General features: G+C 33.0%; 1 protein-coding gene across 2 annotated transcripts; it reads left to right on the top strand.

Moving 5' to 3' along the window:
• The first annotated feature begins 75 nt into the window (after positions 1–75).
• LOC111062330 (E3 ubiquitin-protein ligase CCNB1IP1) lies at positions 76–6,680 on the top strand. 2 transcript variants are annotated; one of them, XM_022350025.2, is made up of 5 exons: positions 76–542; positions 2,486–2,696; positions 3,253–3,344; positions 4,411–4,681; positions 5,751–6,678. In XM_022350025.2, the coding sequence occupies exons 2-5, from the start codon at positions 2,486–2,488 to the stop codon at positions 5,852–5,854; spliced, it is 678 nt and encodes a 225-aa protein (XP_022205717.2). In that variant the 5' UTR covers positions 76–542; the 3' UTR covers positions 5,855–6,678. The 2 variants fall into 2 exon arrangements, with proteins under 2 accessions (XP_022205717.2, XP_039286297.1); XM_039430363.1 differs by having other exon boundaries at positions 85–537; positions 5,751–6,680.
• The last annotated feature ends 7,750 nt before the right edge of the window (positions 6,681–14,430 follow it).

Here is a 14,430-nt window from a genome sequence, read left to right as displayed (position 1 = left end):
GATTTAATTCGCCGGGAGTTCATGGCCACAGCCATGGTTTTCTAGATAGTGTTACACTATAGATGGCCATTCCACAGCCGCGGCCTTTCAATTCAAGTTGTCTTTGCATTGCAACATGCAATAACGTGTCTACAACCCATAAAGACAATTCTGGATTAAATTTTTAATTTGTTTTACATAACAATAGTAGAAAGTTATCAAGAATATTCATGAGTTAACGATATTATTCTAGAGAGGAAATAAGAGTGCTTTCGAGTGCACTTTTACTGTATTTAGACGGTGAGACTGCAGTACGTTCAAGTTATTGATAGTGACAGCTAGCAAATCATGTCAGAATACGCTTTGGTATGCAATTATAAGAAATGCAGAAATCCAATCAATTCATACGCATGGGTTACAAGCTGTTCTCATGCATTTTGTGACAATCATTCACATGAACAAGAATGGGGAAAGAAGTGCAATGCATGCGACTCTCCATTTAATGGAAGATATGACATTGTTAAAGCTGACTTGAACCCATCTGAAGAATTTAAATCTGTACGGTATAGTATTTCCTTTTCCAAATAACATTAGCCTACTATTGTTAGTAATTTTCCATATGTAACTTCCCCAATAACAAATTTATTACCTATATAAATAATTATTGTCTGACCTAATGTACAGTAGTTAAAGTGAGGTCCACGTTATATAATGACAGTGTTTGATTAGCAATGGTACGGTACCGTGTATTGCTATGCTTGTCTATCATTCAACAAATCGGATAGCGCTATCTCTATCTCGCTTTGCTCTGTTGCCAGATCGTAATTCAACAATGTAGAATTAATAATTAATTAACAAAATAATCTCAATTATGAAATTATTGAAAAATATAATTTCTTCCTTGATAAAATATAATTGATTATTTTAAACAAGAATTAACAGTTAATATTACATCAATAAACCTGTATCAGCTACCGTCTATAGGAGGCATTGACAAGACAAAGGATCGACAACGTTGTTCTGCTATCTTTCTCCACTGTCATTATAACGTGGACATGTAGTGGTGGAACCAGGATGGCGGAGGGAGCAATGGAGATTATGCATCCCCCCCCCCCAACCGAGAGGTCAGATTTTTTTCAGACTTGATTCTATCAAAATGGATTTATGCTAGCATGCGAGCATTATTCAATATTAAATATCTGAACAAATAAATCATTCATTATACATTATTAAATACGGTATCAGAAAATCAATTTCATAAAATATTTTTTGTGAAGCCAGAATTAATTTTGTTTCTACAATATCAGTCGTATCGTTACATTAATTTTCCTTTATCCGGTGAAGTGAGTGAAATTTTTGAGCAATGATACATGGGTATTGAACAACTTTGAGACATTCGACTGACGAGTCATTATCAATTATAATTATAATTATAATTTATTTATAATTTTTACAAAGAAGCACTGATTGGGAGAGAAAAACTAAGGATACTCCTTGTACTATTTCTCTCCCAAATTTAGATAACGTTTTAAAAGTCCGAAATAGGGTTATGGTTTCAATTTTCTAAAATTTAGTCCACTTTCACTAAAAAACAACAAAAACTAAGAATTTTAAATTTTGATGGTTAAAAACAAAATAAAAAACAAAAATATCACACTCAATATTGTAGAACCGTTCCATAATTGAATAAAAACACAAATATGTTGTCAAATTCTACACAGTTTTATTCGGTACACGACCATGGTTTCGTGACCACACTGGTCACATTTTCAAGTTGACTGGTAACTGGTAACTCAGTCACAAAGTACTTCAGAAACCTCCAGATTTTTGTAGCTAATTTTGCTATTTTTATGATAATTTTGGTTCACTCAAATTTACGACAAAGTATCTTTCCAAATAAAAAATTCCTATCTCAGTGAACTTATTCAAATAAAAAATTCCTTTCTTAGTAAACTTGAAATAAAATGAATTTGATTTAGGCCTTTGTTTAAAAGTACGGTGCCAAATGTTAAAAAAACATGAGGGTCATGAAACCAAGTCAGCTAAGCTTGTAGTAGAAATATTTGTCTAGAATTGAAAAAAAATAGTCTCAATCTTGCATCATTTTCCATTTGAAGGCCGTTGATTAACAGTCAAATTGAAAAGAATTGTCTCATTTTTTGCAATCAGGTCTCTTTAATGGCGAGCTCATCCATAGTGTCATAGGCTACATTATGATGTTCAAGAAGGAGGAGATTATCAAAGAAAGGAAGGAGCTGGACTGAAATGGAAGGAGCGTTGATGAAACGTCAGAAAGGGGGGGGGTTGAGGAGGTTAACTGGGAATAATATTTTAAAAAATTCCATAAATGATGCCAAAATTTCATTTCAAAAAGTAAATAATTCACTAACACTCGTGCACAAATTGAAAACAAATTATAATAATAAATCATTTATATTTTACATAAATAAATGCTTGTGTTATACCGGTAATAGTTTTGAAAATGCTTTAATCTATCTTTACCTAGATGATTCTAGCGGGACTGCGGCCTGAAATTGTACTGGACATTGCTACAAGAGCTATTTCATTCTGGAGCCATCAAATGTACAAAGAAAAGCTGATTCATTATACTCGAGCAAACAATGTAGAAGCGCAGTTAAACCATGTTGAGTCCTCATATGAAACATTGATTGTGAAAATGAAGAATGACATGGAAGCTAAGAATAAGAACTTTGAAAGTATGCATACTACTTCCTCTCAATATTACTAATATTATTTTAAATGTAACTTTTTTATAAAAACTATTATAAATTACATAATTTTACTTTTAGTTGATATATATACTTATGAAATATTTTGACTGGAAAATAGTTCTAAATAGGATTCAACCATTAGACTTCTTTGGAGCTAAAATTGATTGATTGAATGAATTGGAGGAAGTTTCTAGCTAGTAAAATGATTATTTAGAAGGCCCTATAAACTATTATAAGTTAATGTATTATGAAGAATCGAGAATCATTAAAATATGAAAAGTAGGATCGCCATCGATCCTACAAGTGTGGGTGATGGATGAAGAAGAAAGTTTAAAGTATGAACTGATGACGCGGGGAATAAATTGAAATATTCTGTTTTAAAAATGAAAAATGCTTCATTAGGTTAATGCAGATTTGTGTAAGTATGATATTTTCATTTTTCCCCATTTTTAAAATAAATAGTACCTCTAGCATTTATCATTTTAGCTATCATTTTATCATTTAGTCAATTTACCTACCTGAATAATTTATTGTTTTTCAGCTCTCAAAGTCCAATTCGCTGACCAAACTAAAAGAATCCAAGAGCTGGAAAACTATTTGAACAACAAAGATAGACAATTACAATCGATGCAGGTAATTATAAAACAAAAATGCTGTGTCTTGAAATATTTGTTTTTACAAATATTTCGATTTTTTTCAATATTCCATATAATGATTCGCACTCTGAACCATTAACTACCTTAAATCAATTTCTAATCCATCTTCTTCATGCAGAAAAATACAGAAATTATGAAATTAATATTTCATTACGGTACGTTAAATAAAATATCGTAATCCATTTTGGTCTGGATTCCATCAGAACTACGATTACCAATTCACTTAATATTATTTGATAAATTAACGACTTGCAGTCTATTATTTTAAACTCTTAGATCTAAAAGTTACTCACGTTGACAACGAGAACTTTCGGCTAGGTCGCCATCTTCAGTTTGTGAAAATATCTCCACATACCGATTTATATAGCGGTAATGAGTTAGTTATGGAACATGAACACCACCATAACTGTCCTATATCTTATATCCTACTTCCATCTTCTCATGGGTCCCTATCAGCCGTGAGTGACATAGTGTCGAAGACAAAGTCTCCCACGGCTATAATAAGGACGGACGCTCAGTCGCTGCCATTGTTCTCGCTCCCACCCGAGTATCTCTTTCTCATTTATTTCTCCGTACAACGCATTAACAGCTATATATTATACAAATCTAGTTTTTTATACGTATTTCAGAATTTCTTGACACTGAAGAATTCATCGCATAATGTTACGATATTTCCCTATGAAACTATTCAACTATGTTTTGGTATTCTGCTCGGGAAGTAGACTGGTAGACTTTTCCTATCGCCGAGAACTGTTTCTGACGGCTAATAAGGTTTCATCCAACTCAATGCTTTTTGGGCCTCGGATGCTGGTGGCGACCCAGTCGCTCACGGCTAATAAAGACCATATTCTTCATCCTAGTATAGGAGATGAGTTAATTCATTTAATAAATTATTATCAATGTAGTTATAACAATAAGCATATCTGTAATTTCCCATCTTTACAAAATTTCACTCCTATTATGTGCTAGTACTTCAATTAAACGTTTATGGAATTCTAGTTTGAAGGACTTTAATTGAACGTTTTTGGAATTCTATTTTGAAGGTGAAATACGAATCAGCAAGGAGGGAGACTCTAACGGCAACTATTGCTCAAGAGCATAAATCACCCACCTGTCACAGCTACTTGATAGATAGAATCAAATCTCCGAAGTTTCTGAGTCAGCAGGGAATGCTGCAGGTTCCAAGCAATCACTGCCATGCTTCTCCAAACACCCATCAAGGCGTCATGCACCATTGTCATCGAGCAGGACATCATCAGCGGGTTTGCGCCTCAAATTTTTGCGGGGAGTCCACTTCAAAAATGGCATTTGCAGGTACCCTTCACTTACATAAATTAATATACTTCTCACATAATCAACTTTTAGAACAATATTCTGTGATTAACAAAAAATATTGTCATGAATGTTATCAATGAAATTCATCAGAATTCGTCTTGATATTTACTCTTCCCACTAGCATTAATTTGTGCAATATTTTAAAAGAGGAATAGTATAAATTTACGGAGAGTGCATTTAATTTAAGTGGATGTACCGTGATGGGAGAAGTTGAGAAGTAATGCATTTATTCAAATAATGTGTTGAAACATAGTGGAGAGCTCAATAAAACAAGCGAAACTTGGAAAAATATCCGTTTTGCTGAATTTTGCGAAATTTCAATCTTTTCGTGCTAGCTCAAGACTGGCAATGTTCAATCTTACAAACACATCAGTCAATGCAGAGTTGTCAATTTGAATATTTTCACTCAAGCAGTCATATATGGGCTTGCATTAGAATATTGAAATTACGCACAATTTGGCAACATGGATATGTTGTAAAGTATCAACTTGTTTTATTCAGTGTATAGATGAGTGCATTATTCTAAATTCTTCTAGCTACCTTTTCTCTGCTACCCTTCACCTTCGCAGCTCCACTATGTTTTGACCCTTGGACGAGCTTCTGACTGTAAATACCTCCTCTCTACCTTCAAATTACTAATATTTCCCATCAATTTGAGTACAAAAGATGACGGTTTTCTTGAAAACAAGGACGTGTATAGCTTCATTTTCGCATAGATTTTTTTATGGGTAAATCAAAACTTTTGTTAAGCTACTTTATTGTAGGCTATAATTATTATAATGATAAATCTGACAAATGAACTTGTTATTGAGACAATGAACGGATCTATGTATGCATTTTTATGCATATATTTACACATTTTTTGAAAAAGTACTGAGAGTTTCAAAATAAATTATAGTTAAACAAATCTCACGAAAACGTTTTGGAACCAAGAATCGTGAACTTGGATTTTTCTTTCCAAGGTTGATGCTAATTTAAACATTTTAGTTAATGTGATCCTACTATATCATGCTTATTTTATGTTATTAATTATATTTTGCTGTTGCAGATAAACCATTCGAATTCAACCCTAGTAATCAGGAAAAGAAAGCCAGAAGTCCTGCTTGCAATACAGGAAACATCCATAATAATAATACTTTTCAGTTTGATTAATTTCAATTTTGTTATACACGATATAAGCAGTAATTAATCTGAGAATGTGTGGACATGATCAATATCTAACTTGATGGGAAAGGCCCTTGGTTATTTCTATTCATATTACGTTTATCAACGAATCTTTTTTTTGTAAATGTTAACAAATTTTATCAAAATAACAGTATTAGTATAATATGCTCCGATAAAAGAAGACTCTAGAGATTCTGCTGAAGAGAAATACCAAATTAATACTAGCCTCTACTTTTATTTATCAGTAACCTTTTTCATATTCAGATTTATAGTCGGTTGTTTTCTGTTTGGAATAGAAATGATAGATTCTAGTTTATATAATTATTATAAGCTAACAATATTTTTCACTTATCGAAAGAATTTCACAGTGTTGTTTCAAAATTACTTTTATTATGATTTATCAATGTTTATTATTTGCGTTCCTTTAATGTCATAAAGAAAAATTAATTCGGCTATATCAATCGATATTTCTGTTGGAGTATGAGGTTTAGTTGAAAGTTAATGTTTGCAAGTATGTATGATTTATCCCAACTGGCAACAACATAGTAGCCATTATTCATAAAATATTCAATGAATAGTTTAATTGGTATAGACATACCGGTACTGTTTTTCTTTTTCTATTTATAAGGCTGGCGCGACTTCTATCAATCAAATATTGCATTTTTTGACTGGATTAGGGAGTGTCTTGTCAAAACTGTTGTCGATTAGTGATACAATTCAGTTTTTCAATCAGTAATATTTTGTTATAATGGATATCATGTATATGTATCTCAATAATAAATTAGTAAATAAATAATTCATTTAGAAAAACGTATTCCAACTCTCATTATATTAGATTATGTTTGAATGTTACCTGATTGCCAAATATCCAAGTGTATTACAGGCTACCTACTCAATTTTTCAATCTAAATTTACATTTCAAACATTGTGATAAAAAATAAATTCACGTGTGGTTTCCTTTGGAGTTTTTGATGGATCATTCCAAACATTTATCGGAATTAATAGCCAATAATATCGAGCAACACCTTCATCTAATTTAAAATGTACCACAGACCTAATTTGTAAAATCTACGAAATTAAACACGGAAAAATCATTGGTAGGTAAACTGTAGCCTACCATAGACAAAAGATAGCATAAATACATACGCCTGAAAAAATACGTTCTCACTCAATCCTTCAGCTCATGAACCTACCATAAATATTATGATTGATCGTATGCCCAATGCCAAAAAAATCATATCTCAATAATATTATTTATTTCATACACCAGCATAGAAGAAATAAGTAGATATCCCATAGTATAGGTCCAAAATTTCAAGCCGATTTTTGTTAACTCAAGCCGATTACTGTTGTCTTCCTACTGTCTATTATTACTGTTTCGGCCGGGTGATAGTGTAATAACGGCACAGTATGACAGACTACCAGCGTCACATAGCTTCACGAAAAAGAAATACCGGTACTAGGACAATCGGCTTGAGCTAACAGTGGAATTTAGTTGATAGAGTATTTTATAGCTTGCTCTCAAAACAAGATCAGGTTTGATTTAATGTGTTGAATTATGTAAACTTGGTGTTGAGTAAAATTATTGATTAAATTATTGAGCCTACTCCATAACTGTAGTCCTTAGGACTACTTAGAAAATCTCATTGCAATATATGGTACTTCAAATTAATAAACCTTGGGTTTAAGGCACTTTATTCAGGTTCGATAGTTTATTGTGTACATTATTAGTTGCACAAAACTGTATCAAACTATCTATCATTAATCAGCTCATCAGCAATGCGCAGATCCTGGATTTAGATCATTGATATAGCTTGATAAACCCAAGAGCCGAGCAATAGAATCAGCTGATAGGCCTAGGTCTGCTGGGGATTTTTGACCCAGTGACAATCATTTTTCTACCCATCTGGATGTGTGGTGACTTCTCCTGCCGTTAGGTCTATAATATAGGCCCACTTCCAAGTTGGTGTGAATAGTTTGCTGTTTTTTACGATTGGCGTTGGTGACCATCCTCGATTTCAGCCAAAACACTTGAGAACCGTCTTCCGCTTTGGGCGCAACAATTCGAACTGTCAGAATTGGTTGAACGGCAAAGCGTTGATGTTATCATATAAGGAATGCTGACCGTTTACCCTGATCTTACTTGGCTGCTCTTATTGTGGGATTCACTTTAAACTGTCAGTATTTATCATAGATAAAAACATAAGTTTTCCCATTCAACCAATGCTGACACTTGTAGGTGACTTTAATTTGGGGAGCAACTAGTGAGATTCAGATTGAAATGTCAGCATTCCTCATAAGTGACAACAACGCTAGCCACTCAACCAATGCTGACCGTTTGATAGGTGAGTATCTGAGGGAATGAGGTGCGATGAACACATTCCATAACAGGGACAGAGCAGAGCAGAGGGCCTGTCTGTGATCTGTGATGTGATGATGGCCACATGTGTTGCGATGCACTTGATGACTCGTGCCTTGTCTGCCGTTTTTGCGTCTAGAATGCTGTGAAGTGAGTGTCAATGATCAACTAGGCTACAAAATATTTGTGAGAAAACATTCCGAGTAGAACATAGAGAAAACATTCACGAGCAGAGTTATAGACTAAATTTATTAACGGTATCTGTGAGCTGATACGTAGCTTTGAATATAGAAATTTGTCATTTTTTAAACCTATTTATAACACACTAAAGAATGAATGCTCCATTTTTAAACGAATCCAATATTTATAATACATGAATACAACCCGCTTTGATCGAAAGAAGAATAATAAGAAGGATCCGATCATTAATTCAAAACTTATATGCGATCGTTTCTAGTTTTGATGTGTCCATATACGTCTTTCTCCACTAAGTATACTGAAAAACTATTGAAGATATATCACAAAAAACTCCACACCACGTAATTTTAAGCATGATTAAATGCACCGAGAACCAATCAGAGAAGGCTTTTCCGTTAAGAAGTCTTCTATGATTGGCTCTCGTAACATTGAATCATGATTAAAACTTAACAGGCTTTTGTGCAACCGGGGCATAATAGTAGGCTACATTTCTTTCACACATGAGCCTATACGGCTTGCGCATTAGTAATGATGAGGGTGTTGATGTGGGAAGAAAATTTAAACTCAAGTGAGGCCAACGTTTTAATGACAGTGGAGAAGAGATAGTAGAACAGCGTTGCCGATTTTCAGTCTTCTGTGAAAGATGCCACTGCCTTTTATAAAAGATGGCTGATTCCGGTATATCTGATTGATATTGACTGTTCTACTTCGTTGAAAATAATCAGTCATTTTTTGTCAGGAAAATATATTCTTCAATGATATAATAATACATTTCCATGATTGAGATTAAATATTTTGTCAATTAATTTTACTCCTATATATTCCTATATTGCCAATAAAGATCTTGCAACATTGCGGAACTATAAATAAGGATAGCGGTATCTGCTTCGTTGATTGATAGATAAGGATAGCAACAATAATGTTAACCAAATGCTGCCATTATAACGTGGACTTCACTATAGGCAGCCCAGGAACCTCCATAACATGAGAGTTGCCTGAGCCTGAGGACTTTTTGAGACTGGGTTAAACATAAAACCAGCAGTAAATCCACCATTTACTGCTGTCCCTCCATATTTCACGAGATAATAACAAGAATAACGAATAACTTAAATGAATAACTAAATACATAAGTTTAAATTTGAGTTTTGAATGAACAAGAATAACTTCCAAGTAGAAGAAGAAATTGAAAATAAAGGATTGAAGTGATGACCCATCGAAATCAAGCATTATTGAATCAGAGTTTCAATTGAGCCTGATTATGCATTTCAACCGCAAAAAACGAACGTTCTTTCAATCATCAATTCTCTGCAGTGGCGGTTCTAGGCCTAGGCTGGGTAGGCGGCCGCCTACCCAGTTTTTATGAGATTTTTTAAAAAAATTTCATGTAAACCTAAAAATGTTAAATAGAAAAATAAATTTTGGAAGTACATTTAAATGTTTATAGTCATGAGTTATATTTTAGATGATTCAACAGAAAATTGTTTTTATTCTATTCTATTACTATGCCACATTTGCAGTGCGTGAACGCAGGGCTTTCTATGCTTAGAACGGGGAAAACATACCTCAGGTCTACAATGACAACACAACGTCTAACTAATCTTTCAATTTTACCTATTGAACGAGAGGAAAGTGAAAGGCTGATTAAGAACCCTGAAAAAATCTTAGAGGCGTTCAGCAATGTTGGGCAAAGAAGACTACAGTTGTAAATATAAAATGTATTACTCTATTTTCTAAATAATGTTAAAGTGTAATAAACCGTTAATTTCATGAATACTAAAATGTGTATTTATTTCAGAAATTTCCTTCGATATTCCAAATAAATAGCCTATCAAATTGAAATATTATTTGAAAGAATGATTAAAACAGCAAAATTATGGTTGGCCTATTAGCAAAATAGTGTCGAATTGAACAATTAAATATGAGTATTAACAATTTTTATATTTATTAATACATCTTCATTTAATACCTATATGCTTTGACGTCTTTTTTACATGAATTACTTAAGTAGCCCTACCCTATGAATAGACCTAGGTCTATGAATAGACCTACAGTATGATAAGTTTTGCCTACCCAGTTTTTTATGTCTAGAACCGCCACTGATTCTCTGTCTACTTGAGAATAATTCTCTTGAGTTGAATGAAAAATAATTCTTTTGAAATCAAAAAGAAACAACAAGGATTGATAGAGTCAATAGTCGGTCGTAGGTAGTAACTTATTCTTTGTTGTAGTTCAGACACTGTGTTACTTATACATATTTGAAAAAACACTTACTTTTGTTGGAGTAATGAGGAATGCATTCCACTCCTAAAGAGGAGTGTAATAAGGAGGAATGTAATAAGTTACAATGAGCACATAAAAGCATTAAATTCAAATTCAAAATCCACATATGCAGAACATTTATAATAGCCACAGGACACACTCACAAAAACATAAAGACAGACATTGAAATCGTACACATTCTTCAAAAAAGCCAGAGACTCAACACACCAGAACAATACGAAATTTTCAAACACCTCAAAAATGATAAATCCAATTTAATAAATGATCAAATAAACTTCAAATCGAATGCAATATTTTTCCACATTTTGGCCACACAGTCCAACCCATAAGAACAAGCGCCCCTGGTGTCAGGCTGATGAAGCTCCTCGTCAGGAGTGAAATGCATTCCTCAATACTCCAACAAAAGTAAGTGTTTTTTCAAATATTTACAAGTAACACAGTGTCAGAACTACAACTTGATTCAAGACAAAATATTCCAATCAACGTTTCACTTATATTCGATTATTGTAAATTAAATAAAAATTTCATATTTCAAGTCACTCAAAATTGATTAATTAAATTACATCTTACATAAGACAAGAAAAATTTTAATAAGGAAGAGAAATAACATTGTATTTCTAATGGAAATAACTATACAGAATGGTTGAAAAGTCCGAGAACGGCTTAATCCATATCTCATATCGATATCTAAAACCGTTTCGAAGATATTCATATTATAAATCAATACCATGCAAATAAGAAATGAAATAGATAAGTAGTGTTGATTAATAATGTGAATATCTTCAAAACAGTTTGAGTTATCGACGTGCAGTTTTCGTCATTCATGTTGTCTTGAAATTCCGTATCGAAATCATGTATCGCATGACCACCTTTTCTATTTAAAAAAAAACAAAGTTGCATTCAATATGGCGAACCAGATTTTTGAAGTCATAGTAAAGTAGTATTTTCAATATAAGTAGGATCCTCAATCACACCCACCGTCAAATTACCTTTGTATATGAGATATTAAGCCGTTCTCGGACTTTTCACCCACTCTGTATAAATTGGAATAACAATGAAAAGGAATAGGAATAGAATTACTTTTTTTATTTGATGACGTGGCTTTGGGAAATAAAGTTGGTGATTTAAGTTTCTCATGTCTTCTCAGGGGTGCGATGGACCAAAAATGGTTGAGAACTACAAACCAATAAAATAGATTACCTACCGTATCTTCATACTGCAATCTTAAGAAAGTTGCATACAATGTTGTATGTACATTTTATACAACCATTCCACTTCTTCATGAGAAGTAAAAGTCGTTCTATCTAATAATTGATATCTGTCATACCTTCAGATCAAGGCAGGAAGATAGTAAGGCTACAACACATTATTCGAATTTGTATACATTTACAGAGTACTCGTAATCTCGTATATTCACAAAATTCAGTTCATTATATTTGAAAAAAGGAAACAATATAAATTGGATTCAAATATCTATTAGATGAAGCTCAACTTTAAGCCGACATACAGATGTTATGCTCAAAATGGCCTTGATATCTATACTGTCGTCAATATTATAAAAATGTTTACTGAATTGGATCATAGATCTCGTAGCTCAGTTATGATCTCTCACAGAGTAAGTGAGAACATAAGACACAGATAGAGATAATGTAGGTTGTAAAGAAAGAGAAAGAGGATTGATAGACAATGCTTGAATAGATTGGCGATTTGTGCTTTATGAGAGAGATGATCTTTCAGACACGAGATGCGAGATCTGATAGAATGAATGTTGAAAGAGCGAAAAAATTATCGTAAAATATGACGAGTGCTTGAAGCCTAGATTGGTTTTTCAAATCTCTAGAGACATAAACTCCAATGCTTCTTTTCATACATGAACGCCTTTTAGTCTAGCAATAACAATAACTTCGAGTAAAGCTTAAACACAAAAAACAAATATAATAGAAAGCAAGACCTCTAAATGTGAGTTGTGCAAATACTACACCTAAACGATAACTTATTAGCATGTTTTCAATGATTTTATTACAGCCAGAAAATATATACATAGTACACTAGGCCATGTCATTACAATAAACTTACAAATAGAATCACAATAATAATAAATAATTAAAGATAATACACAGCATGCAGTGCAACTGCAGGCATCAAAGCTATAGCCTATAATAAAACTTCGCTCTAAATTGCTTTGCTGGTGTTATTGTAGAATGATGAATTCTTTTTCAACTATAGAAATGGAATAATTGATGCTATTCATTTGACAATATTGCATTAATATGTTAAATATTTTAAAAATGCATATGTTAAATGAATTTAACTATAAAAATATAATATTAGGCCTTTCAGAAAATACAAAATACCTTACAAATCGAGTGATCCAATTACTACTCAGCTCAATGATAATGATTTTCAGAAATAATAATATATTAAAATTTTATTTTCTAAAAAAGTTCCCTCATGTAAGTTGCGAACAATAGGATACACTTATTTTTCTTACAATTAATGCTGGAAATGTCCCCCTTCTGCTGCAGGACACGGTTCAAGTTAGTTGTCACCATCCTGATATACCACCCTGATGCGGGAATTTTCTTTTAGGAAGTTGTGTTTCTGTTAGTCGATTGAGTGAGTGTTGATCTGATCTTTAGGGCTGCTTACATAATCCATTCAAAAAACCATAACATGGAAATATGCCTAGATTGATTGACTCCATCTTTTGAGTTTTAGGTATCATTCATCTTTTGGGTATCACAGTAGTAAAGATGATAAATCTCCCAAACACTATTGCGAACAAAACGCTAAAACTATGAATTGGCAGTCATCAAACGTTTTCTCTTAAGGCTCTTGAAGCTCCAAAGTTCTTGAAACTTCAAAAAAGGGGGATTATCACTTCATAATTAAGCTGCAATTATCTCATTATAAGCTTCTCACATTACGATCATACATATTATGATATATTGTTGAGACGAGCATTGCCGCCTCCAGTAAACTATATTTCTCTCCACTATATGTTTCCCAAAATAGGGTTGCGTAGTAATCTCTTGACCGAGCTTTATGAAACCTTCAACCCCAACACTAGCTTTTCAGATTCTTTTATTTTCTTATTTAGAGTTTCAATTAATGTACAGAATAACAACAAAGCTTATCAAGTTAAATTGAAAATAAAGACCTTTTTTGGTGTGAAACTCGTAAGTGATATTGAATGGATAGATAACTATAAATTGTATTCTATATGTTAATTGATATGTTATTTGATATGGTTATGCCAAACTATTGATTTATATAAAATTTGGCTCAAAGAAAGTCAGTCAAGCAACAGAATAACGTCAAATCAATATCAGGCTTTCAAATAGGTTAGAGAATCCATGAAGATTGATCCACTTTGAGATAAAGTGGAAATCAAGTCACGATTCTCAGTGACAGATTATCAATAGATCAACAAAAATAATTGTGTGAAGTTTTTCAACTCTTTTAAGATAATCTTTTCTAAAATTTATTTGGCAAGAGGCCAATAATTGGTGAGCACTTGAGCGTATTAGTCACGTGTCGTCCCGGCTTCAACTGGCTTTTTGTCAGTCAACGCTTTCAAGAATGGATTAGAAAAGAAAGAAGAGGAAGAAGGAAGCGAGAGGCAATTATCGCTTAGAGCTTTTTGAGTGGTGTAAGGGGACGAGGCTTGAGAGGGATAGAGTGGGATGAGGAGGAGGAGGAGGAGGAGGAGGAGGAGGAGGGGGAG

Source organism: Nilaparvata lugens, chromosome 6, assembly GCF_014356525.2.
Source record: "Nilaparvata lugens isolate BPH chromosome 6, ASM1435652v1, whole genome shotgun sequence".
NCBI lineage: Eukaryota > Metazoa > Arthropoda > Insecta > Hemiptera > Delphacidae > Nilaparvata > Nilaparvata lugens.
This window is presented reverse-complemented; position numbering and strand designations above follow the sequence as displayed.

Bases quoted from the DNA above. Each gene is read 5' to 3' on its own strand.
- LOC111062330 (XM_039430363.1), top strand. From the start codon at position 328: ATGTCAGAATACGCTTTGGTATGCAATTATAAGAAATGCAGAAATCCA. The intron at 538-2,485 runs GTACGGTATAGT...ATCTTTACCTAG, and splicing joins CATCTGAAGAATTTAAATCT to ATGATTCTAGCGGGACTGCG. The intron at 3,345-4,410 runs GTAATTATAAAA...TCTATTTTGAAG, and splicing joins GACAATTACAATCGATGCAG to GTGAAATACGAATCAGCAAG.